We start from the raw sequence: 24,884 nt of genomic DNA, 5'->3' as shown, positions 1-24,884 counted from the left end.
TTATTCCAACTAGTAGTGCTGATCATAACACTTCTATTAAAATGCTTAAGGAAATTATTTTTCCGAGGTTTGCTGTCCCTAAATATTTAATGACCGATGGTGGTTCACACTTTATTCATGGTGCTTTCTGTAAAATGCTTGCCAAATATGATGTTAATCATAGAATTGCATCTCCTTATCACCCTCAGTCTAGTGGTCAAGTAGAGTTGAGCAATAGAGAGCTCAAATTAATTTTGCAAAAGACTATTAATAGGTTTAGAAAGAATTGGTCTAAGAAACTTGATGATGCATTATGGGCTTATAGAATTGCACATAAAAATCGTATGGGTATGTCTCCGTATAAAATGGTTTATGGAAAAGCATGTCACTTACCTCTCGAACTAGAACATAAGGCGTATTGGGCTATTAAAGAGCTCAACTATGATTTTAAACTTGCCGGTGAGAAGAGGTTATTTGATATTAGCTTACTTGATGAATGGAGAACCCAAGCTTATGAAAATGCCAAATTGTTTAAAGAAAAAGTTAAAAGATGACATGACAAAAGGATACAAAAGCGTGAGTTTAATGTAGGTGATTATGTATTGCTATACAACTCTCATTTAAGATTTTTTGCAGGAAAACTTCTCTCTAAGTGGGAAGACCCCTATGTTGTCGAAGAGGTCTATCGTTCCGGTGCCATAAAAATCAACAACTTCGAGGGCACAAATCCGAAGGTGGTAAACGGTCAAAGAACCAAACATTATATCTCAGGTAATCCCATAAATGTTGAAACCAATATTATTGAAATCGTAACCCCGGAGGAATACATAAGGGACACTTTCCAAAACGTTTCAGACTCCGAAAAGGAATAGATATGTGGTACGGTAAGTAAACCGACTCCAAAATAATTTTTAAGGCAATATTTCTCTATTTTGGAAAATTTAGAAAAATAGAAAAATAAGTAGCAGTCCGGGAAGGACACGAGGGCCCCACGAGGGTGGTGGGCGCGCCCCCTACCTCGTGTGCCTTCCGGACTCCGTTTTCTTGCACAATACGTATTTTGGTCGGTAAAAATTCATTATATAATCTCCCGGGGGTTTTGACTCCCGTATCACGCAAACCTCCTCTGTTCTTGTTTCGAGTTGTTTTCTGTCAGGGTTTCCCAGGCTAGGCATCATGTTGTCTCCCTGCTCCAACAATGGTGACAACGGTGCTTGGCTAATGAAGATAGATCTGAAAAGGGAAGAACCCCCGAAGGTCAACAAGGATGAAAGGATCAAGAAGACCACGGAGGATCAAGCTCCAGCAGCAAAAGACACCCTTCAAATTGAGCATAACCTTCTTAGCCCAACTTAGATCGAAGCTTTTCAAGATGATTGAGTTAGCTCATGTTCAAAACAAGTATCTCACACAAGAAAATATTTTGTTGAAGGAGCATATTGTCGCACTCAAGGGCATTATTCGCAAACTGGAGGACCTCTTACGCTCGATGTGCGATTATCCGTCACCTCCACCTTCTTCACCGACAAAGGAGATATAATCACATGGGTATGGGCACTCCCCTTGGCAACTGTCAAGCTTGGGGGAGGTGCCCCGGTATCGTATCACAATCACAACTCCTATCTTTACCGTTTTTCTTAGTTCGATCCTACTAGTAGTATCTTGATCTGGTAGAATAAAGTTTATGGCATGATCTAGTTTTGAGTTTGCTTTATGATCTCTCTTTGTAATCGAATCTGTGAGCTATATATAATAAAGATTAGTGTTGAGTTAAGGGCTTGATTATTTTGCCATGATCTTGGGTGAATATAAGAAAAGAGAAAAAGAATAAAAAGAAACAAAAAGTTCATATTGATCTTAGTGAGAGTAATGACTTCACATAGAAAGAGTATGATGATTAAAAGTTGTCGGGAGTTGGCAAGCATAGCTTTGGTCATTGTTGCAATTAATAGGAAGTAATAAGGAAAGAGAGGTTTTCACATATAGATATATTATCATTGACATCTTTTATGATTGGGAGCACTCATTAAAATATGACATACTAAAGAGTTGATGTTGGACAAGGAACACAACGTAATGAGTTATGTCTTTCTTATATCTGAGATAAAGTATGTTGTCATGGATCCTCTAACTTGTTGAGCTTGCCTTTCCCTCTCATGCTAGCCAAATTCTCAGCATCAAGTAGAAATACTACTTGTGCTTCCAAAATCCCTAAACCAGTTTTGCCATGAGAGTCCACCATATCCACCTATGGATCGAGTAAGATCCTTCAAGTAAGTTGTCATCGGTGCAAAGGAATAAAAATTGCTCTAAACATGTATGATTGATTGGTGTGGGAAAAATAAGATTTATACGATCTTGTGATGTGGAAGTAATAAAAGCGACGGACTGCATAATAAAGGTTCATATCACAAGGGGCAATATAAAGTGACGTTCTTTCGCATTGAGATTTTATGCATCCAACCATAAAAGCGCATGTCAACCTCTGCTTCCCTCTGCGAAGGGCCTATCCTTTATTATTATCTTCTACCTTATGCAAGAGTTATGGTGATCTTCACCTTTTCTTTTTCATTTTATCCTTTGGCAAGCTCAGCATGTTGGAAAGAACATGATATATATATATATATATATATATATATATATATATATATCTAATTGGATGTAGGGGAGCATGAATCATTATTGTTGACATTACCCTTGAGGTAAAAGGTTGTGGGGGAAAACTATAAGCCCCTATCTTTCTCTGTGTCCGATTAAAACTCCGTAACCACAAGTATTGCGTGAGTGTTAGCAATTATGGAGGACTAAATGATAGTTGAGTATGTGGACTTGCTTTTTAGCTCTGACATAGACTCTTTCCGATGTTATGATAAATTGCAATTGCTTCAATGACTGAGATTATAGTTTGTCGGAGCCCAATAAGGTTTATGATTTATACTTTTGCATTGTGAGTAGATCATCACTTGAACATAAATAATCATATGACAAAATCTATATATGTTGCTGTTATGAGAATAATCATGATGCCTTTATGTCCATATTTTATTTTTTATCGACGCCTCTACCTCTAAACATGAGGACATATTTATTGTTATCGGCTTTTCGCTTGAGAACAAGCGAGGTCTAAGCTTGGGGAGTTGATACGTCCATTTTGCATCATGCTTTTATATCGATATTTATTGCATTATGGACTGTTATTTCACTTTATGTCACAATACTTATGGCTATTCTCTCTTATTTTACAAGGTTTACATAAGGAGGGAGAATGTCGGCAGCTGGAATTCTGGGCTGGAAAAAGAGCAAATATTATAGACCTATTCTGCGCAACTCCAAAAGTCCTGAAACTCCACGGAACGTCTTAAAATAAATAAAGAAAAATCCTCGCCACAGATGAAGGCAAGGGGCCCACACCCTGCTCACGAGGGTGGGGGGCGCCCCCCCTAGGGTACGCCCCCTACCTCGTGGGCCCCCTGGTGGCTCTCAGACATCCATCTTCTCATATATGAAGTCTTTCGATGAGAAAAAAAATAAGAAGGAACTTTTCGGGACGAGACTCCGCCGCCACGAGGCGGAACCTTGTCGGATCCAATCTAGAGCTCCGGCAGAGCTGTTCTGCCGGGGATACTTCCCTCCGGGAGGGGGAAATCATCACCATCGTCATCACCAACGCTCCTCTCATCGGAAGAGGGCAATCTCCATCAACATCTTCACTAGCACCATCTCATCTCCAAACCCAAGTTCATCTCTTGTATCCAATTCTTGTCTCAAAGTCCGGGATTGGTGCTAGTAGGTTGCTAGTAGTGTTGATTACTCCTTGTAGTTGATGCTAGTTGGTTTATTTGGTGGAAGATCATATGTTCAGATCCTATATGCATATTATTACCCCTCTGATTATGAACATGAATATGCTTTCTGAGTAGTTACATTTGTTCCTGAGGACAAGGGAGAAGTCTTGCTATTAGTAGTCATGTGAATTTGGTATTCGTTTGATATTTTGATAATATGTATGTTGTCTAGCCTCTAGTGGTGTTATGTGAACGTCGACTATATAACACTTCACCATTATTTGGGCCTAGAGGAAGACATTGGGAAGTAATAAGTAGATGATCGGTTGCTAGAGTGACAGAAGCTTAAACCCTAGTTTATGCGTTGCTTCGTAAGGGGCTGATTTGGATCCACATGTTTCATGCTATGGTTAGGTTTACCTTAATACTTTTGTTGTAGTTGCGGATACTTGCAATAGAGGTTAATCATAAGTGGGATGCTTGTTCAAGTAAGAACATCACCCAAGCACCGGTCCACCCACATATCAAATTATCAAAGTATCGAACGCGAATCATATGAACGTGATGAAAACTAGCTTGACGATATTCCCATGTGTCCTCGGGAGCGCTTTTCCTATTATAAGAGTTTGTTCCGGTTTGTCCTTTGCTACAAAAGAATTGGGCCACCTTGCTGCACTTTATTTAGTTTTGTTACTTGATTGCTCGTTACAATTTATCTTATCACAAAACTATCTGTTACCACTTATTTCAGTACTTGCAGATAATACCTTACTGAAAACTGATTATCATTTCCTTCTGCTCCTTGTTGGGTTCAACACTCTTATTTATCGAAAGGACTATGATAGATCCCCTATACTTGTGGGTCATCAGCACGGCGTCGGGGTCGCGGCGGCCACGACGGAGTTGCGCGGGCATACACGGGTGCACGGCCTCATGCCTACGCCGTCGCTTTCCCCATCTCCGCCGCCACCTCCACCTCCTCGCATGACAGCGAAGGAGGAGGCCCTGCTCATGCAACGTGTCATGGAGGACTCCATGAACACGCACGGTGAACGCCAATGGTCGGGCCTCGAGGAGACGATGGCCCTCTCTGCGGCCGACGACGTCACCATCCCCGAGCTGGAGATGGCGAGGACGGAGGAGGTGGTGGAGAAGCCGCCGGTGGTCGCCTTCCACCCGGGCCTGGTGGGCCAGGGGTGGAGTTGGTCGTGCACGGCGGAGCAGATGGCGGGCGCCGTGGGGGGCGTGAACTGGTGTCCCACGCCGCCGCGATCGCCGGAGCGGGACGCCTCGCCTCGGGAGGAGGTGGTGCTGGCACCGGCCACCTTCCAGCCCGCTACCCCCGTGCACCATGGACTGCCGGCCCACCTCTGGACGTCGCCGGACTACGTCGACCTCCTCAGCAACGATGACAACACCGGCGGCCACTAAAGACGGCGACGACCACGGGATCGACATGCGTGGCAGGAGCGCACGGGCGGTTTTTTATTTTGTTTTATGTAAATTATGAAACTGAGTCGTTTAAGCATACCGTGAAACTGGGCCGTTTTGTGGTCATGAAACTTAAATAATGTTTTAAGTTTTTTAACTGCGTTTTATCTACTTTTTTAGGCATTTAATTCAAGTTTTTCTTTTTTTATCACGTCTATTCCGGACATGATTTAGGGTGCGGCCGTGTGTTGGGCACACCCTCGACCCAATGGACAGAGGCAGACATGGGCGAACCCATTGCCGCCTCAAAGAGATAAAATCCGGTTAAAGCGGACGTCCGTTTGAGATCGCATGGTGGAATTGACCTAACCATCCAACCACATGTTGGTTCGCATTTAGGCTGGTTCGCTAGAGATGCTCTTTTCGCAAAATAAAAAAGATGTGCTTTGCGCTGGATCCTGAAAAGGGTGAAACAAAAGTCACAGCAGCTGAGCTGTATGGGGTCAAGTGGGGTGCGGCAGGAGAGGAGATGGCAGGAGGAGACCGCGACCGGTGGCTGGACGTTTCCCTTTGTGCACCGGTTACAAGGGTGGGTGTCCCCTCCTCTTCGATCCCAGCACCCGAAGCCGAGGCGAGCATATCTGGCGCTGCACGTTGGCCTGCAGGGAGATTAGCACTCGTCATCATGGTTTCGTCTTAGCGCTAATGATGCTCAAATAATGCTGCAGCTTTCTCAGATTTTATTCTGAGTGTCCCAGATTATTTTCTCATCATCCTAGTATCCGACCTAGAATAACTCAATTATTATTGCTAGTAGCATATTCTTTCGATTGTAGTAAGAAGTAATAGTAACACTGATAAGATTTCTCGGATAATCCCGGCGGCTAAGAATTTGCTTTTCTTCCCTCCTCCCTGCTGCTGCTGGTGCTGGTAACATTGTGATTTGTCAGGGAAAGCCTCGCCTTGTTTTGCTTCCGCTTTACAGATCACTTTTCCTTAAAAGTAAATCCAGACCCTTTTCTTTTTTTGCAGTGACACACTTTTGAGTTGACAATCTCAACGTGAAATGTGCCCCCAGTCCTGCAGTGTCACCGGACCCTTTTAATTCTCTTTTCACCTGCTCCCCCCCCCCCCCCCCCCCCCCCCTATCTCTCTCTCGGCAGTAGTACCAGCAGTGTACACGCCGAGCACGGGCAAGGCCATGAGCTCTCCGTTTGCCCGGTCTCCCCTTGCTGCTGCCCCAAAAGGTAGCCGCTGCATTCTGTAGCCATTAGACCAAATTCCTTAAGATTCCAATCAGAGAGAGGAGCAACCACCCGGGCGAGTCTAGGTGTGCAGCTTACCCTCACTCCCTCCCTCCTTGAGCTCGCTCCATTTTGTTTGTGTCTACTAATCTGGCATCTTCAGCTGAGTGTTTGCTTCCGTTCGGATTGCAGGGTTCTACTTACTCGGCTTGGACAGCAGCCATTGCTCCAATCTCTCTTGCCCAGCTCACGCTTGGATGGATTTTGTTTCTTGACGCAGCGTCGCCGCGTGTCTCTGTGTTTGCCCTTGTTCTTGGCCACACTGCCAAGTTCTCGCTCCCAGTTTCGCACCTGGATGTGTTTGCCTGGGAGCTGGAGCCCCAACACCAAATTACCCAGCTCACACTCGCAGTGATTTTGGTTGGAATTTTCCCCGCACCGCAGCTTCTTGCGCTCATTCATTTGCCGCAATTTCCCCCTTTTTCTTGGCCCCGAGTTCGGTGCCGAGAAAAATCCCCAAAATATTTCATCCTTAATCTTTCATCTCAACTCCAAGTGCCTTAAACCCTACCCACCTACCTACCGCCACCCACATTATCGCTTCGTCTGGCTTCAAGGTTGGATCTTGCAATGCGGCTCGTCATCCTGTGTTTCTGGATTTGGGCCGCATCCGGCGCCGCCGCAGTGGCTGGCTCGGACATGGAAGCGCTGCTGGAGTTCGGCAGGGGCATCCGGCAAGACCCGTCCCGCCGCCAGGCCGCTCCATGGAACCCGACCAGTTCGTCGGATTCCGACGGCTGCCCCGTCGATTGGCATGGCGTGCAGTGCAACGGCGGCCAGATTCTTTACATAGCGTTCGATGGCATTGGGCTTGTGGGCAACGCCAGCTTGTCGGCGCTCGCAAGGATGACGATGCTTCAGAACCTGTCCCTGTCCGGCAACAAATTGGAAGGGGTCTTGCCCCGTGCGCTGGGGTCTCTTGCTTCCTTGCAGCACCTGGATCTGTCCAACAACAGATTCATCGGCTCCATTCCGGCAGAATTGACCAAACTGAGTAACCTGGGACATCTCAATCTCTCCTCCAATGGCTTCGGTGGTGCATTGCCGGTGGGTTTCAGAAGCCTGAGGAAACTGAAGTACTTGGATCTCCGTGGCAACGGCTTCGTCGGCAAATTGGATGACATATTTGCACAGCTGCAGAGCCCGGTCCATGTTGATTTCAGCTGCAACCAGTTCTCGGGGTCCCTGGCATCAATCTCTGATAACTCATCTGTGGCTACCACTCTGCAGTACCTGAATGTTAGCCATAATGTGCTGTCAGGGCCAGTGTTTGCGAGCGATCCCACGCCTTTGTTCGACAGCCTCGAGGTGTTCGACGCAAGTTACAATGCGCTTACTGGCAACGTCCCGTCGTTTAACTTCATGATCTCCCTCAAGGTGTTGCTTCTGCAGAACAATAAGTTCTCGGGGTCCATTCCAGAAGCGCTATTTCGGGAGACCTCCATGGTGTTGACTCAACTCGACCTTAGCTGCAACCAGCTCACAGGTAGATTTTTTTTTCTACTCTTCATTGCACAGGATTGTGTTAAAAACAAGTTGTTTTAAGCTTTCCGTTATTAAACTTGTCGTTCGTACTACTACCACATTTGCCTTATGCTTGAACAATTAATATGTTGCAGTGTAATAACCCATGCAAACGATTTTTTTCCGTTGCCATAATAACCTCTATAGCACCGAATCAATCCATACTATGTTTGTAAATGATGATGTGTTGCGATTACTAATCACAATGTCGATTGCCTCTAATTTTATCTAAACCCTTGTATTGCACAGGTCCAATTAGGCGTGTAACGTCAGTGAATCTGAAGTACCTGAATCTGTCATCCAACAGCCTTCAGGGAACTTTACCAATCACATTTGGGAGCTGTTCAGTGGTTGATTTGAGTAGAAACATGCTTTCAGGGAACATATCAGTTGTCCATACATGGGGAGATTATGTTGAGATGATTGATTTGAGCTCAAATAGATTAACAGGAACTTGGCCCGGTCAGACTACCCAATTTTTGAGGCTGACTTCATTGAGGATTTCTAATAACTTGCTAGCAGGAGAATTGCCAACTGTTCTCGGAACCTATCCTGAGTTGATTGCCATAGATCTTAGCCTCAATCAGTTCCATGGAGCTTTACCTAAAAATCTCTTTACAGCAGCTAAGCTGACCTATCTTAATCTTTCAGGAAACAATTTCGCAGGAACTCTGCCTCTTCCCAGTTCTGAAACCAACAATTCAACTACTGTAGACCTGTCAGTTTTTCCTGTACAGACTTCAAACCTTTCATTTCTTGATCTTTCAAACAATTCTTTTGGTGGTCCACTGCCTTCGGGCATCGGTCGTTTGAGTGGATTGGTGTTGTTGGATCTCTGCCTGAACAACTTTACTGGGCAAATCCCAACATCAATCACCAAGCTAAAGCATTTACTGCACATTGACTTGTCAAGCAACCATTTCGATGGTAGCATACCTGATGGCCTCCCAGACGATCTTGTAGAGTTCAATGTATCATACAACAATTTCTCTGGCCCCGTTCCGAGCAGTTTGCTAAAATTTCCTGATTCATCTTTCCATCCAGGGAATGAACTACTTGTTCTTCCCCGCTCTGGGTCACCAAATAGTCCTGAAGGATCAGGTGGGAGGAAACATGGTATGAAGCGTGGAATTCTGTATGCATTGATTGCATGTGTTATTGTCTTTGTTACCGGGATCATTGTCCTTTTACTTGTCCATTGGAAGATCTCTAACTGGAAGAGCAGCGAAAAAGGTAAGGGCCAACATAAGAATTCTGTAAATCAAGGACAGGGTGCTCCTCAGAGACGTGCAGAAATTCCAAGTTCTGAAATGCACGATGTGTCGCTAGGATCATCACCGTCTGCAGAGTATGGAGGCATTTCCGTGCCCCGTGGTGGCATGGAAGGACAGCATGAAGCACAATGTGTGGATCAGCCAACTGGTAGCATTTCTAGCCTTAAAGATAGCTCAGCGTCTTCTATGCCTTCATTGATATCATCACCTTCTGATGTGCGCTCACACCACCATCACTCCATCTTGAGAGTGCACTCTCCCGACAAACTGGTCGGGGACTTGCATCTTTTCGACAATTCTGTGTTGTTTACAGCGGAAGAGCTCTCTCGTGCTCCGGCAGAGATGATCGGCCGGAGCTGTCACGGGACATCCTACAAGGCTACTCTTGACAATGGATATGTGCTGACAGTGAAGTGGCTGAAGGAGGGGTTTGCTAAGAGCAAGAAAGAGTTTTCCCGTGAGATAAAGAAGCTCGGCAGCGTCAAACATCCCAGTCTAGTCTCACTGCGAGGCTACTACTGGGGCCCCAAAGAGCACGAGAGGATCATCATATCAGACTATGTAGATGCCACATCTCTGTCTACCTACCTGTCTGGTAATGGCTTTCAGCTCTCTCTCTCCATCAAATTCTAGCGGCAGCTGATTCGTATGTATTCTGATGCATTTCTTTTCTGTCATCTTTCAGAGATTGAAGAGCGGGATCTTGCACCTCTGTCGGTGGGCCAGCGGCTTGACATCGCGATCAGCATTGCCCACTGTCTAGATTACCTGCACAATGAGCGGGTGATCCCACATGGCAACCTCAAGTCGTCCAACGTCCTGCTTCAGGACTCGAGCCCGTCTGCTCTGGTAACTGACTACAGCCTTCACAGGCTGATGACTCCGGTGGGCATGGCTGAGCAGGTCCTGAATGCAGGGGCCCTTGGGTACTCCCCTCCAGAGTTTGCGAGCACCAGCAAGCCATGCCCGTCTCTGAAGAGCGACGTGTATGCCTTTGGCGTCATCCTGCTTGAGCTTTTGACAGGGAGGATCGCGGGGGAGATCATTTGTGTGAGCGATGGCGCGGTCGACCTGACGGACTGGGTGAGGATGCTGGCAAGGGAGGAGCGTGCTTCCGAGTGCTTCGACGGGCGCATTGTTGAAACTGAAAGCTCAGGGGGCGCATCTAACAAGCTGGAGGACATGCTGCACATCGCCATCCGGTGTATCCGATCCGCATCGGAGAGGCCGGAGATACGGACGGTGTTCGAGGACCTCTCGTCCCTGTCGTCGTCGTCGTCGTGACGGGGAGCGGGAGTGGCGTACATCTCGTACTCACATCAGGTTCTCGAGACTCTGGAGGGAGCAGGGTATACTAACAGGGTGTTAGGTTTTTTTTGGCTATGTGTGTAGTCTCTTTTGAGCATTTCATTGGTTGGGTTCCTCTTCCTGGGAAGCGTTCATACATTTTTTTTAGTTATTATTAGTTCACAATTGTAGCACTAGATGACTTGTGTGAGAATGTGTTTGTGCATTGCGATTCTGAACATGTGATAGGAAATAAGAAGGTTGCATTGATTCGTTGTTCTTTTTCATGGTTTACATGATTATTATACAATCAAATAACCAAATGTATATAGCTATATGCTCCGCGCTTAAATCTTTGCCAGGAGCTGAAAGATCTGCCAAACAAGAAGAAACACAGTGGTGATCACACCTTCTTTTGAGGAAGATGGCAAAGGTAAAATGATTATTCTTGTTACTCGGTAAGCCGTCGCGGCGTGAACCGAATCTGTAAGGCCAACTCCAACACGCGACCCCAAACCCGGATGTCGTTTTGTCTGGATTCTGTTTGTTTGGGTCGGGCAAAAGGGTGTTGTCCAAACTTAGCTGATACGACCAACCGGTAGACGCATTTTGTCCGGGCTGCCATGAAAATTGAAATAAAGCTAAAATAGTCTACGCCCATAACGATGCCAACGTCCATAATTCATGTTGGCGCTGCCAGAGCGCCAACGGCTGACACAGATGCCTGACTACAAAAAAATCACCCAGGGTCGCTTCTTGGTCCTCGTGGCCACCAATGTGCTCGACACCATCTTGGTCGTGACCGTCTTGGCTTTGGGTTTCATCGGGATCGAAGGCTTGGCCATGGCCCTCGAGGTGGAAGGCTTGGCCACGACCCTTGTAGATGATGTTCTCCATGAAATCGTCGAAGTAGGCCGGGTCATCTTGCGCCGACGTCGGATTTGGGAGTTTCGTCGAACAGCTTGCGGGCGTCAAGCAGGTTAGCCGTAGGGATCGCCCGCGGCCGCTTCTTTTGCATCCCGGTGGCCGACGGGCCGGCGCCGGACCCAGGCGTGACATTGAGGTCGTTGTTGGTCGCCGGAGCGGGGTGACTGGCGCGGTCACACTGCCGTCTGGCGCGGTCACGCTGCCGTCCGGCTATGTGGAGAAGCAGGTCGCACCATGGTCGTGCGACGGATGGAGACCGCCCGTCTACGATGTTGTGGAGGAGCTTGGCGACTGCCCCTATGGAGGGCGAACGACCGACGAGCAAGTGTACACCGCGACACGGCGTCGGCGGTAAGAATGGCTGGCGTGGGTCGGCTAAACCCTAGCATGAGGAGGGTATGTTGTGTCACTGTATGAGTGGCCTTGGCAACGAGGGCCTTCGTGGTTCTCAACAGCGGCCTTGTGTTGCGCGGTGGCGGTGTCGACGGCGGCCTTCCTCTTCGGAGTAACGGCCCCTCGGCTAGCCCTCTTTGCCATTTCTTGGGCGAACTACGCCGGCATGAGCGCCATCTTGGGTTTCTTCTTCGGGGCCGTGGGACAGACGTCGTTGGCGGTTGGGATCGCGGCGGTGGCGTTGTTTGGGGCGGTGGGCGGTGGCCATAGCGAGAGAGGGAGGACGGGAGAGTTTTTGGGAGGAAAGAGGGAAATGGGAACGTTGTGCCTCTTACGGGCAGGCCAGGCGGAGGACAAGGGCGTGCGTCCCGCACGCTGCGCTTTGTCCGTTTCGACGCAAACGCAACATAAATTTGGACCGAAAATTGATCACGGACGAACAAAAAAGAGACATTTGTTTGTTTGCGTTGGTGCCTTGGGCCATGTTTTCTGTGTGTTTCGATCGAAACGAATTAGAACGGACCAAAAGCGGTCGCGCATTGGAGTCGGCCTGATGCAACCTGCTAGGCGCTCATGTTTTGCTCTTTCAGGGCGCATCCCTTGATGCAGCAGCCTATCGTCACTTTTGAGATCATTGGAGCTATTTCAGTCAATTAATCAGACGACACAGTAAGCAAAGAGATTGTATAATATTGCAGACCCGAGAAAGAATCTGTTGAACTCCACAAGGACCATTAACAGTTTGGTTGGTTCGTCAGAAACTACAATGAGCGACGGAAGAGACCACATTATTGTTCGCCATCCCGTATCTGATTCATGGAGAAAAACTGTACGCTTCCTACACCATAAGCAACGCTGCCGTGAGAGAGGGCTTCGAGCAAGAACATATGCTTTTGTAAGAACCTCAGCAAGAACCTATGCTTTGTCGAGGGAAGAGGCAAATACAACCAGGCAAGGCAAGGCCATAAAATTCTCTTGTGGCTCACATGTCACAACTTTGATATGCTTGTTCGCATGTCACAAGTTTAATGCAAATCCAACCGGCAAAAGTTACGAAATACAACTCAACTAGAAAGCCTCGGAATACATTACGCAGAGATCTAAGCATAAAACTTCATGGCTATTTACACTTATAATTTCATCAATTTTATTAATCTATAAGTGAACGAGTCACACTATGGCCTTGTTTGGTTCGGCTGTGGATTTCTAAAAGCAACTGTGAAAAATTTGCTGTGGAAAAACAGCTTTGGAAAATCTGATGTGAAAAAGATACAGGTCATTTGGCAAACCAGCTGATACAGCTTTTTCAGATTTTGGCCCGCAGCGAAATCAGATTTTGAAAAAACATGTCCCGGGCTGCTTTCACTTTTGGTTCAGATTTTGGCAGCGAATTTCTGGAATCGGATTCTGCTGGGTTCGCCATTTGGTTCAGATTCTGCTGCGCGGCAGCGAAATCCGTCGATAAAAGCCGAACCAAACAGGGCCTATGAAAGTTGTACTTCCTTCAATTCATATTAATTGTCGCTATCTACAGTTTAGATCTAGAAATCGGTAGTTGTCGAGTTGCAAATCTTCGACTAGTCCCTCTGGGTACCCAAGTTTGAAGACCCCTTCCCCTCCCCCTCCCCCCCAAAAAAAAGCCCCTTTGCCCCTGTTGATCCCGCAAGCGGCGATAGGTGAGCCCTAGCTCGACCTGGCCATCATGCCTCCCTTGCATCTCCTTGGGCACGGCTGTTGGTCGACGGTGGCTACAACATGGCCATTCCCCCTTCCTCGGCTGGCGGATCGCGACGCGGGCGGCAACAAGTCGACGAGGGTGTAACGCTTGCATGGGGCGCGGTGACAAGGGGGCGCTCAGCTACGTTGAGGGTGGGAGGTGGCGGAACGGCGGTGGTTGCACGAGAGGTCTGCGCGATGGTGGTGGCGTGCTAGCGGCGGCGGGGCGGCTTGGGCGGAATCTGGTTACTCGACGTCCGTGGGCGATGCGGGAGGGGGAAAGGGGGTTGGCGGGGCGGCGATGGCGACGACCACTAGAGGAGGCTCTGCCTTGATACGGTGTCGAGTTTGCTGCCGCCGGGGTACCCTTTTATTGATCGATAGGGTATTGCGTTTGGTCCGGACCAATGCAAGCGGTTTGAGAGTTAGCATTAGAGATGTCCTAATGTCACACTGGTAGACACGCGCTTGCCCTCACGGACCTAATGATGTGACTAACACGAATCTCACCGGTCGCTGCCGTCAAAACCCCTCAAACCCTCTCCTCCTTCGTCTCCCTTTCCAATCCAGCAATCCCCACATCCTCCGCCCCTTCCTCTCGTCGCGCAACCTTCCCGATGCTTCTCTCCCGGCGCTTCTCCTCCGCCCTCGCTCGTTCCGCCTTCCTTGCGAGATGCCCCCTTCCACCCCGGGCCCCTCCGCCCCCCCGCCCCCTGCCACGCCGCCTCATGTCCTCCTCCTCCTCCTCCGGGTGGCACCACTCTTCCCGTCTCCCGCCGCCGCCTCCTCCGCCGCCCCCGTCCTTCTCCGACAAGGTATTGGTCTAATTCCATGTTGCCGCGGCTGTCAGATTTCTCTCACCTCCACCTAAAGCTTATTGTGGTGTTTGTGTTGTGGTGTGGCATTGTAGGATCAGCTGTTCCGGGGGCTGGAGGCGGCGCTGGGCACCACGTTTAGCTCCGAACCGCTGGCGCCGCCGCCGGAGCCGATGATCCTCGTCATCAGTGGCCCGAGCGGCGTCGGCAAGGATGCAGTCATCAAGGTGATGCCGCGCAACCCCTACCCTTCTTGTAATGCGGCCTTGCTGTTTGTTTGGTTGCCTGTTTGAAATGTCGGGTTTGAACTGTTCACCAGAGGCTGCAAGAGGAGAGGGAAGAGATCCATTTTGTTGTTACGGCGACGAGCAGAGCAATTCGGCCAGGTGAAGTTGACGGGAAGGACTATCACTTTGTCACCAAGGAGGCGTTCCTCACCATGATTGAAAGGGAGGAGTTGCTTGAGTATGCGCTTGTTTATGGGGAATACAAGGGGATTCCCAAGCAGCAGGTGTGCTATCACTTCACCTTTTCTACATTATTATATCGAAACCAAGCTTGTTCAATATCTCTGTCAATCAATTTAGTGTACTAGAATTAGAAGGCTGCTCATATTCGTCTTACAGAAACCAGAATTATCCAGCATGTGTTGTTGGGTTGATGACCAAAGTATAATATGAGTTGTCTGCAAACCTATGTTTCGTTGATTGCCTGAAAATTATATAGATATAAGCTAATAACGTTTGCAAATATTTACAGCCATGTAAACGGCATCAACAATTATACTTTATGTTTATAGCTGTGACACAGCTTCAACCATAGTGTAGATTGTCGAACCTACTGATGCCAATTCTCAGCTGTAGGCACTTTTTTTCCTTGTGTTTCTTCTCCAGTTCCTTGTAGTAATGTGTGATAACTGCATATAATATATCATTTGGTTACCTGTCCTGTTTGTTTGTGATGGTAAAGTTTAAGTAATAGAAATGCTCTCTTGACCTATTTCTGATAACTGAATTTTATGACTTCTGAATAGACAAACAGTGGAATACTAGTTTTCCCATCAAAATGTCGCCAAACCCAACATCACAACACAAGCATTCTAATCTAAAGCGCACATGAAACTCAATTAGATCATATCAGTTTATGACTAGCAAAGTTCATAGAACCATCTGGCTTAAGTACTCATATTTATCACTTTGACACGCAGATCCGTGATTACATGGCCAAAGGACATGACATTGTCTTGAGAGTCGACATTCAAGGAGCAGCAACTTTGAGAGAGATACTTGGCGAATCTGCAATTTTCATCTTTCTAGTTGCAGAGAGCGAGGAGGCACTTGTCAAAAGGCTCATTCACCGTAAAACTGAAACTACAGACATGCTTCTTGTCAGAATTGCAACAGCCAGAGAGGAGGTGAGGCGGATGAAATATTTTGACTACGTTGTTGTCAATGCTGAAGGGAAGCTTGAGGATGCTGTTAAACAGGTTGAGTCTATCATTGATGCTGAGAAGGCAAAAGTCCAAAAGCGTAATGTCCAGATCTAGTTAAAGCTCATATGTCCATACCTGTCACTTTGATCAGTACAAGTTCGATCTAGTGCGATGAAATTAGGATTGACAAATTTGACTGACTTTGCTTGGAACAGTAGCCAGAAAGTTCAGCACAGTGCCAAGTCATGAGGGCTTTACATACTGAGATATCCTGGAGAGTTAACTTTCGCACAATGCTGAAGGGCAATGTACTCGATCTTTGCTGGGATGTATATTCAATTAACATTCTCGTTCAAACATTCCTGGCTAAAAATTGCCCTTTTTAATACTTTTCAGTTTGTATTTTCCTGTAAAACTGCACCAAACATCTACTCCCTCCGTCTCATAATGTAAGATCTTATTACATCCAATATACTTGCATATTGGATGTAATAAGATCTTATATTATGGGACGGAGGGGGTATTTGAGAAGCCTCTTAAAAAAATCATTTGTATGCAATGCTGATACGCTTGATTTATAATAAGCTTTACTGATGAAACTAGCCTCTCTTTTCTCTTGTACATGGAAAGAGAACATATAAAAGTTTGGTCTCGTTGTTGAACTACAGGCTACGGACTCTTTGGTTCTAGGCCTTGTAATGCACATTTTGCCACACATTCTTTTTGCCAAACTTGGCCAAGTTTTGTTCAATAATATTGAAGTTACAAGTTGGCATGCCTAAAGGGATCTTGTACCACGTTTTGAAATGCACTCCCTCCGTTCCTAAATATAAGTCTTTGTAGAGATTTCATTATGAACCACATACGGATGTATATAGATGCATTTTGGAGTGTAGATTTATTCATTTTGCTTCGTATGTAATCCATAGTGGAATCTCTACAAAGACTTATATTTAGGAGCGGAGGGAGTATGTGATGTGAGACCCTAGTATGGCAAAAAACATCTTGTCTAAGCGAACCAAACAACCACTAAGCTTGTCAAGCTTGCCTTACCTTAGGTGCGGCAATCAAAGCCAAACTTATTAGTTACAAACTGAACAACCTCAAATTTTGGTTAGGGGGGAAGATAACACATGTTTAAACAACGACCTTCCTGCCCGAAAAAAAATGCAACCCATGATGCATATACTTTTGGCGTGTTTGGTTACTCACATCACTTTCTCGCTTCCGGTGAGGAGTTCGGCCTGGCTAGGTGAATATACAGGTAAAAACCACGCTGTGCAGATTGTTTGGTTACCTGCATCCTCTTGAGCAATGCTTGTTTGGTTACATGCATCCTCCTGAGCAATGCTGAGAAGAAACTTACACAAGATTGTTTGGTTACTAACATTTTCTCCTCAGATGCAACATGCTGCTGTTTGCTTGCGAATGCACAATGATTAATCTCACCTCTTATTCATGTGGTGAACTTACCTAGAGCAGAAATATGATGCTCAAGAAATAAGAGAAGGCCAGTTGCAGGTAGAAGAAGGTGTGGCAGCCCTCAGATGCTCATCCAACGGTCACGTAAGCATCAAACGGCCACCAAACCGCTGGGCATGAATCGTTTTTCAGCCCATTGACGCCCAAGTGTGACATGATGTACACTCGGTAGGGAGACGTAAATCTATGAAGCTACTAGTTAAAGGAAATTTCAAACGGTCGACCGGGTGCGAAGATTTTGCCAAAATTCATCGGTTTTCATAACATGCCCACATGAACACGTTTGTATGACATAGTAGGAGATGTAGATCTACTCGTCCACGATCGTTAATACATAAACATACAACACGAAAATCGTGTGAAACAGTGAGATGAACCTAGTAGTCAAAGGAAATTTCAAACGGTTGACCGGGTGCGAAGATTCTGCCAAAATTCATTGGTTTTCATAACATGCCCACATGAACACGTTTGTGTGGTATAACATGAGATGTAGATGCACTCATCCACGATCGCTGAAATATAAAACATGCAACACAAAAGTCATGTGAAACAGCAAGATGAAGTTAGTGGTCAAAGAAAAATTCAAACGGTCGACTGTGCAAGAAGATTTTGCCCAAATTTGTCTAAAAAATCTTCAAACATTAGCACAATATTCAAGATATACAATCCAAAAAATTAGGAGCATGTTGTCTGAATGAAATGACAACATTGATGTGCATATTTTTCGTGTAGAGCTTATTTCAAACCAAAGCGCCGTTGTAGCTTAGAAGGTATCATGGAAAGGTGATTAGAGCATCTCCAACAGCCGCGCCAAACTAGCGCCGCGCCGCAAAATTCCCCGTTTTAGCGTGCGCGCAAACGGAATAGTTGCTCCAGCGGGCGCGGCATATGTAGTTCAGCGAGCGGGCTGAAACTCAATCACGTGCCGCTTATTTGCTGCGCCCGCTCCCGCGCGCTCGCTCGCACCTCCCACCCCCCCATCCAGCCGCGCCGCCGCCGCCGACAGTTCCGCCGCTTTCCCGGCCTATCCCCGCCCCGCGGCGGCTTCTCTGCCCCCCCTCTAGTCCCGCCGCCCCTCGCGCGTGCTGGTCCTCCGACGAACAGCGCCCGCACGCTCGCTGTCGCTCGGCGCCCGCCAGGTGTTCGACAAAACGCCTAGAAGGTATGTATTGCTCAAAAGCCATGAATTTCGTGCATGTTGATTGTAGTTTTTTATAGCATAGTATTGAACAATTGTAGATGAGTTCGTCGTATAATTCTTCCGAAGACGAATTTGATATGGAAGAGGAGGAGGATCTTGCAATGATACTAGCTATGCATATCAATAAAAAACCGAAGCACGGTGGTTCGGTTATGGGTCGGCAGAAAATTTGGAGGGATAGAATCGATGCCCACAACAGATTGATCAGGCATTATTTTGCGGATAATCCCACATACCCCGAGTCGTATTTTCGTCGCCGGTTTAGGATGAGCACCGAGTTGTTCAGGCGCATTGCAGAGAAACTAGCGAGCCATGACCGCTTTTTTCAGCAAAGGAGGAATGCCGCCGGAGAGCTCGGGCATAGCACTTTTCAGAGGGTGACAACCGCTTTGCGTATGTTGGCATACGGTATACCGGCTGATCTAGTTGATGATTACTTGGCTATGGGTGAGAGCCTAGCCATCATGTGTGTCAAGCGCTTCGCAGTCGGAATTATGCAAGTGTTTGGCGAGGAGTATTTGAGATCTCCCAATGCTGAAAACGTCGCAAGGCTATTGGCGATGAACAAAGCTCGCGGCTTTCCTGGCATGCTTGGCTCAATAGATTGCATGCATTGGAGTTGGAAGAATTGTCCAAAGGCATGGCATGGACAATTCCACGGCCAAAAAAAGGGTTCCACTATAATCCTTAAAGCGGTGGCCGATCAAGAGACTTGGATTTGGCATGCATTCTTTGGAATACCTGGATCTTTGAATGACATCAATGTTGTCAACCGGTCACCACTGATGAATAAGATTGCAAATGACGAGTTGCCACCGGTGCAGTTTGTAGCAAATGGCCGTACATAAAACTATGGCTATTATCTAGCGGATGGGATCTATCCAACGTGGCAAACCTTTGTTAAGCCGTTGAAAAAGCCAGAAGGTAAGAAAGAACTTGATTTCCACAATGCTCAGGCGGCGGCTAGAAAAGATGTGGAGAGAGCTTTTGGGATTTGCAAGCCCAATTTGCTATTGTGAAAGGACCGGCTAGATTTTGGGATCAGAAAATGCTTTGGTACATCATGCACACTTGTGTGATCATGCATAACATGATTATCGAGAATGAGCGTGGTCAAGATGTAGACTACTCTCGGTATGAGCTCTTGGAAAGGTGCTTAGAGAGATGCTTAGAAAAATAAATCAGATTTTTCTGAAGCACCGGTGCCTATTTTTACAGAAGAGACGTGTAGTTAAGCGTCTATTCTGTACAAATAAGCACCGATGCTTAAAGAAAGCCTGGTTTATTTCTCTAAGCACCTCCCCTAAGCACCTTCCATTGTACAAGGCCTTAGGGAGGTGTTGCATGGCTCGGGCCTGGCTCACACTTGTTTCGAGTGTTTCCCTAGAGCCAAGCCCAGAGATGCTTTGAGCAGCATGTGATGCAGATTCAATAATGTTTGCTCACAAAAATGGCTGCAAAGTTGCAGGCATTTTTGTTTTCCACATAAAACAATTTTACTCTCTCGCGAAACTCCTGCAAAAGAGCACGAAACAGCGCCAAACCAACAGAAAAAGAAAAGTTACAGCTTACGTGAATCAGTATTCAATCTTCTATATGGCCCTTGAGCACACTGCCCTGATTTACACCTATTTGACTTTGGGGTCCTATTTGAGACGGATAAACCCAGAAAACTACGAACACTTGCAGGGTCCATATAGTTCCTGTGTTATTTTCCGCCTTTTTTTTGCAGGATGTGTTATTCCAATGTTGTGAGGTCCTGAATTAATCTACAGTAAGCGATATTTCATTATAGTGTTTTATCTGCTTTTATGTTTTCGAATTACCAGATGCAAATCAATGCACACATGTTCTTCATCAGAATGAAAAAAAGAAAAACATTCAGCGCACTTATCCGAAACAAAAATGTCCTTATGGGCCGGCTTTCCCGGCCGTAGAGCTACTTGTGTCGTCTATGGTTCCCAGGCCCAGCAGCACCGTGCCCGGCTGGGCTATCTTTGGGCCACTGAAGAATTACAGTGCTACCCACTTTTCCTCTCCATTTTTGCCTAAAAAAAGAAACAGTAAAAAAAGGACCGTGCGGCGTGCGTTGCGACTCCGCCGGCTTTCCCCATTCTTCCCAGGTCGCCGAGTCAACATCCGTCACCGGCGGCAGAACCACCCTGCGCACCTACCCCCGTTCCCCCAAGACCCAGCTACCCAGGCTTTCCCTCGGCGAGCCCCCTGAGCCCTAAGCTCCAGCAAGCCCCCATGGCGGCGCAGGGGATCGCGGACGCCGTGCAGGCTTACACGGGCCTCTCGCCCGCGGCCGCCTTCACCGTGCTGGCTCTCATGCTCGCCACCTACCTCATCGTCTCCACCCTCTTCGTCGCCCCAGACGCAGCCCCTTCGGCACCGGCGGCTCATCCCAAGCCGCCTCAGCAGCAGGAGGAGGGGACGGAGGCGGAGGCGGAGCCGGAGCCGTTCGTGCCGCCGTTTCCGGACCCTGTGCAGGTGGGCGAGATCACGCTCGAGCAGCTCAGGGCCTATGACGGCAAGGATCCCGCCAAGTCCATCCTCATCGCCATCCGCGGTCAGGTCTACGACGTCTCGCGCGGGAGGTGAGGGTTATATTGTGTTCTAGTACCATTGTGCTATGTTTTGGTCAGGGTTCAGTGTGGACAGATACGCGCATGAGCTGAGTTTAACATTGTAAATCATTCCAACCTTGAGTAACTAGACTAGACTATTTAAGATTATCAGTTAGAAGCAGTTCTACTATAAACAAAGCACGTTAATATGGAGTTGTAAAGAGCTGATCTAAGTTAGGAACAGATAAAAGCAAGATACCTAATGTGTGCTAGTAACTGTAGGCAATTATCACACTGCTGACGTGGATAGTCCATTGAATTCTACTCCCTCCGTTCCAAAATACTTGTCGTGCTTTTAGTACAAATTTGTACTAAAACCACGACAAGTATTTTAGAACGGAGGGAGTATTTGATTGAGACATGAGGGCCTGGATCTTTTTGGATTGTTGATGTTATACTCCTAACATAGGAGTCTCTTGCTGCCTTTCAATCGGTGGAGTGCAAAATGGTGAACTTCACACATGTAATGAGAATTCGAGCAATCCAATATGGTTCTATGGATTTGCTTGTTCTCAATAGGTTTTGTTTTCACGGTGTTGCTAGACATTTGGTTATTCTTGAATGCTTAGACCGGGAATTTAAGATGTACCTTGTGCATCTAAGCACCTGAGTATTTGATCAACCGGACTATAGTCAATGGACATGATAGACAATATTCAGTAGTCTTCAGTGGCAGATAATTGAACTTTTTTGAGGTGGGGCGAACTCTTAAACCAAAAATAAAATAAAATTTGTGCAAGACCAACATAGATATAGAATTGCTTTGCATTATATTTTTCGTAGCAAACTTTTCATCTGCACGCTCTTGTTTGAAAGAATCCTTTATTTTGCTTTATAAGGCAATCAAATAAACCAAAATCTTTTAGGATTCGAATAGACGTGGCATTGCAATCCTATAGTTTACTTTCTTCTACTCCGGTGTTTCTTAAAAATCCTACGGATGAAAGAAGCCCTTAGCAATTTGATACTCAGCACACCGATCTTTAGGCATTTATTAACTAACGGTTCGGAGAAGATTCACGGGAACACAACACGGGAGCCACTCGAGAAAGTTTATCCTAAAAACGAAGAACATCAGCGAGAGCCTGATACGTGCTGAACTCGCTCATCAGTCACCACGCCTAGGTACAAAAACACCAAGGTTAGTGTGCACATGTCAATCGTGCGTGCGTGGTTTTTACTCTCGCTCAATCGAGGTTTCTGGAGCCTGGCGTTGTGTCGTGTGTGGCCTGCATGAACGAGTAGATCGAGCGAAGGCACCAGTCAGGTGTCTAGGATTCACGGCCCAGTAAAAAGTTTTACCGTGAAATTTAGCGATCAACTCGATATTTAGCGATCTGATGATTGTATACGTGTATACCTATTAACAAATTCCCAGAAATCAAGGTAGGGAGAGCGCCCTACCGCGTCTTCCGCCCATGGTAGTCTGTACTCTCAGCACTCACTCACTTTTCTACATGGGTTATGGCGGCAGTCTCATGTCGATTTTAGCTACAACAACAGGTTAACTGACTTCAGCGACAGTATTCATGGTGTTTGTTCGTTAACACTGTAAATTTAATATCTCCAATAATCAAATAGAACTCTTAGAATGTAACTAAAATACAATGAATGTTTCTATGGTACTTGTCTGCCCGTCCTTATACTACCCTTAAATGCAGTAGGAAAAGAGAGAGAGAGGGTTCAAGTAGACAGTCAAATAAAAGAACATGTTGTGCTTAAAATTTTCTCTTTGAAGTTTGAACCACTTCTGGGAGCTTTGAAGCTGTACTCCATTTTCACGAAGTATCCATTGGTATAATGATTTGATGGGGTGAAGTTTCCATTTGCAATCTGGCCAGATGTTCATTCACAGTATGTTATTATTAGGAAAATAACTACAACAAGTGTTGAGAACTGTTGGTTGAAACGTTATCATATTTATTGTGGACTGTATTTTAACTCTGCACCACTTCTTATACTACTATATTAGGCTCTGTGTATTTAATGTGATGTAGTTTATCTCTAGTTTCTTCATTTCTTATAGTGCCAATGTTGTGTTGTTTGTATCCACCTTATTTCTTCAGAAGCACATGATTGTTGTCTTACTGATCATAATTATCATGTGCCATCTCTCCTTGTTTTGCTCCACGTTTGTCTGTAAGATATTATAGTTGGTGAAATAATTTGGTACTGTAGTTTATTGTGGCATTGGTTGTCCCGATGTCTGCAATTAGTAAAGTCATTGTTTTGTTTAACTATTATTCATCTCGTGAGTCTGCTGTTTCAACAGACAGCAAGGATATTCTTATTCGTTGATGAGACCGACTTGACTCTAGAGTTTGTAGTGCAGCTCTGTAGCTGGTATTCACTTTGCTCAAATACTGCCAAGAAATTAGGTATATAGGTCTGAATCCTTGGTGCAATCTTCTGCAAGGGGTGTCTTGTGGATCTGAGTTTCAGATATAAGCTCGGTACTTGTGAACTGTACTAGATGTTAATAGTAGGTTGAACATGCTGTCCACATATCTGCATTAGAAATCGAAACTGAGTTTGTTTATCTGTGATATAATGCACAAATAAGATATTTGTGTAGATGTATAATTCCATCTGATGAGTATCCCACAACTTGTTATGTCCTCGAGGTAGTTCTCGAAGCAGTAGGATGTTGCTTGTGTCATGGTGTGTGTACATACAGTGCAGACTGTTGATGATTCATGACTCTGTCGTCTGTTTTTTTTTCTTGACGTCAGGCTGTTTTATGGACCTCAAGGACCATACTCCTTGTTTGCTGGGAGGGATGCATCTCGGGCCCTGGCATTGATGTCATTTGACCTTAATGACCTGACTGGAGACTTGGAAGGCCTGAGCCCAGACGAACTGGAGGTTTTACAAGACTGGGAAGAGAAGTTTAAAGAGAGGTACCCTGTGGTGGGTCGTCTTCCTGGTGAAAACGCAACAGCTGGTGCCCAGCCTGATCACGAGGCAGAGAAGGCCTAACTCTGTGTCTGGGTTCTTGTCCCGTTGCCTGTAAGTTGTTGTGTCTTTTACTACTGCTGGACTGTGAGCGGTAGAGAGATGTAATGCGCTGACAGGTAATGCTGCATGAGTGTGTGTTACTGATGCACCTGCTTTACTACTGAGTACTTTGGTTGGTGTGCGTAGTGGATAAGGGGGAGGAATTTTGAGTAACAGAGAGACCTTGACCCTGAAAGGCCGCCCATCCTTTGATGTGTATGCCCTCCTTTGGGTTCGTGCCATAATCCAATTCATCATCGTATCGTATCCAAACCGCGATTTTGCCTGCTCCGATTCTTCTAGCATTGTCGGGAAACAGCATCGGCATCATTTCTTCCAGCCATTATCAGATTCTTCGTCTGCTCTACACTAGCATTTGGAATCTCGATTGAGAGAGAGAGAAAGAAAAGAGTCCATGCCTTTCTTTTTCCATGTCGCAGCGCTCTGCACCCGCTGCCACTGTTGTCTGGTCCTTTTTCATGCGACGGGGCCCCAACGATACGATACGGGGTTATCGCCGCGGCGACGCAGTACTACGTGTCCGCTCTCGCAGTGGCAGCGGCAGCGGCAAATAATCGTGTTCGCCGAGGGAGGCCAGGCAGGCAGCAGGGCGGAGCAGAGCAGTGGCGCCCCAATTCACATGGGGTGTCTGTCGACTGGTGGCACGTAACAGGGGAGGGCAACGCAACGTTATCTATCTTTCGAGT

General features: G+C 46.5%; 3 protein-coding genes across 4 annotated transcripts; all 3 read left to right on the top strand.

Annotated features, from left to right (window-relative positions):
* Positions 1 to 6,343: 6,343 nt before the first annotated feature.
* On the top strand, positions 6,344 to 10,864 carry LOC125551859 (Leucine-rich repeat protein kinase family protein). 2 transcript variants are annotated; one of them, XM_048715231.2, is made up of 4 exons: positions 6,344 to 6,525; positions 6,632 to 7,985; positions 8,273 to 9,892; positions 9,983 to 10,864. In XM_048715231.2, the coding sequence occupies exons 2-4, from the start codon at positions 7,070 to 7,072 to the stop codon at positions 10,579 to 10,581; spliced, it is 3,135 nt and encodes a 1,044-aa protein (XP_048571188.1). In that variant the 5' UTR covers positions 6,344 to 6,525; positions 6,632 to 7,069; the 3' UTR covers positions 10,582 to 10,864. The 2 variants fall into 2 exon arrangements, with proteins under 2 accessions (XP_048571188.1, XP_087374624.1); XM_087518498.1 differs by having other exon boundaries at positions 6,344 to 7,985.
* Positions 10,865 to 14,128: 3,264 nt separating this feature from the next.
* On the top strand, positions 14,129 to 16,255 carry LOC125553892 (P-loop containing nucleoside triphosphate hydrolases superfamily protein). The gene is made up of 4 exons (XM_048717543.2): positions 14,129 to 14,435; positions 14,531 to 14,662; positions 14,755 to 14,946; positions 15,643 to 16,255. Exons 1-4 carry the CDS (start codon positions 14,238 to 14,240, stop codon positions 15,979 to 15,981), a joined length of 861 nt encoding a protein of 286 aa, XP_048573500.2. The 5' UTR covers positions 14,129 to 14,237; the 3' UTR covers positions 15,982 to 16,255.
* A 4,350-nt stretch (positions 16,256 to 20,605) lies between these two features.
* LOC125551861 (membrane steroid-binding protein 1) lies at positions 20,606 to 24,450 on the top strand. The gene is made up of 2 exons (XM_048715232.2): positions 20,606 to 21,150; positions 23,913 to 24,450. Exons 1-2 carry the CDS (start codon positions 20,801 to 20,803, stop codon positions 24,157 to 24,159), a joined length of 597 nt encoding a protein of 198 aa, XP_048571189.1. The 5' UTR covers positions 20,606 to 20,800; the 3' UTR covers positions 24,160 to 24,450.
* The last annotated feature ends 434 nt before the right edge of the window (positions 24,451 to 24,884 follow it).

Source organism: Triticum urartu, chromosome 4A (assembly GCF_056163025.1).
Source record: "Triticum urartu cultivar PI428250 chromosome 4A, HENAU_Tu73, whole genome shotgun sequence".
Classification (NCBI taxonomy): domain Eukaryota; kingdom Viridiplantae; phylum Streptophyta; class Magnoliopsida; order Poales; family Poaceae; genus Triticum; species Triticum urartu.
The sequence above is the reverse complement of the archived record's forward strand: the minus strand, read 5'-3'. Positions and strand labels throughout refer to the sequence as shown.

Coding starts and splice junctions, on each gene's coding strand:
- LOC125551859 (XM_048715231.2), top strand. CDS start 7,070: ATGCGGCTCGTCATCCTGTGTTTCTGGATTTGGGCCGCATCCGGCGCC. Junction 7,986..8,272: donor TAGCTGCAACCAGCTCACAG/GTAGATTTTTTT, acceptor TGTATTGCACAG/GTCCAATTAGGCGTGTAACG. Junction 9,893..9,982: donor TCTGTCTACCTACCTGTCTG/GTAATGGCTTTC, acceptor GTCATCTTTCAG/AGATTGAAGAGCGGGATCTT.
- LOC125553892 (XM_048717543.2), top strand. CDS start 14,238: ATGCTTCTCTCCCGGCGCTTCTCCTCCGCCCTCGCTCGTTCCGCCTTC. Junction 14,436..14,530: donor CCCCGTCCTTCTCCGACAAG/GTATTGGTCTAA, acceptor GTGGCATTGTAG/GATCAGCTGTTCCGGGGGCT. Junction 14,947..15,642: donor AGGGGATTCCCAAGCAGCAG/GTGTGCTATCAC, acceptor TTTGACACGCAG/ATCCGTGATTACATGGCCAA.
- LOC125551861 (XM_048715232.2), top strand. CDS start 20,801: ATGGCGGCGCAGGGGATCGCGGACGCCGTGCAGGCTTACACGGGCCTC. Junction 21,151..23,912: donor TACGACGTCTCGCGCGGGAG/GTGAGGGTTATA, acceptor TCTTGACGTCAG/GCTGTTTTATGGACCTCAAG.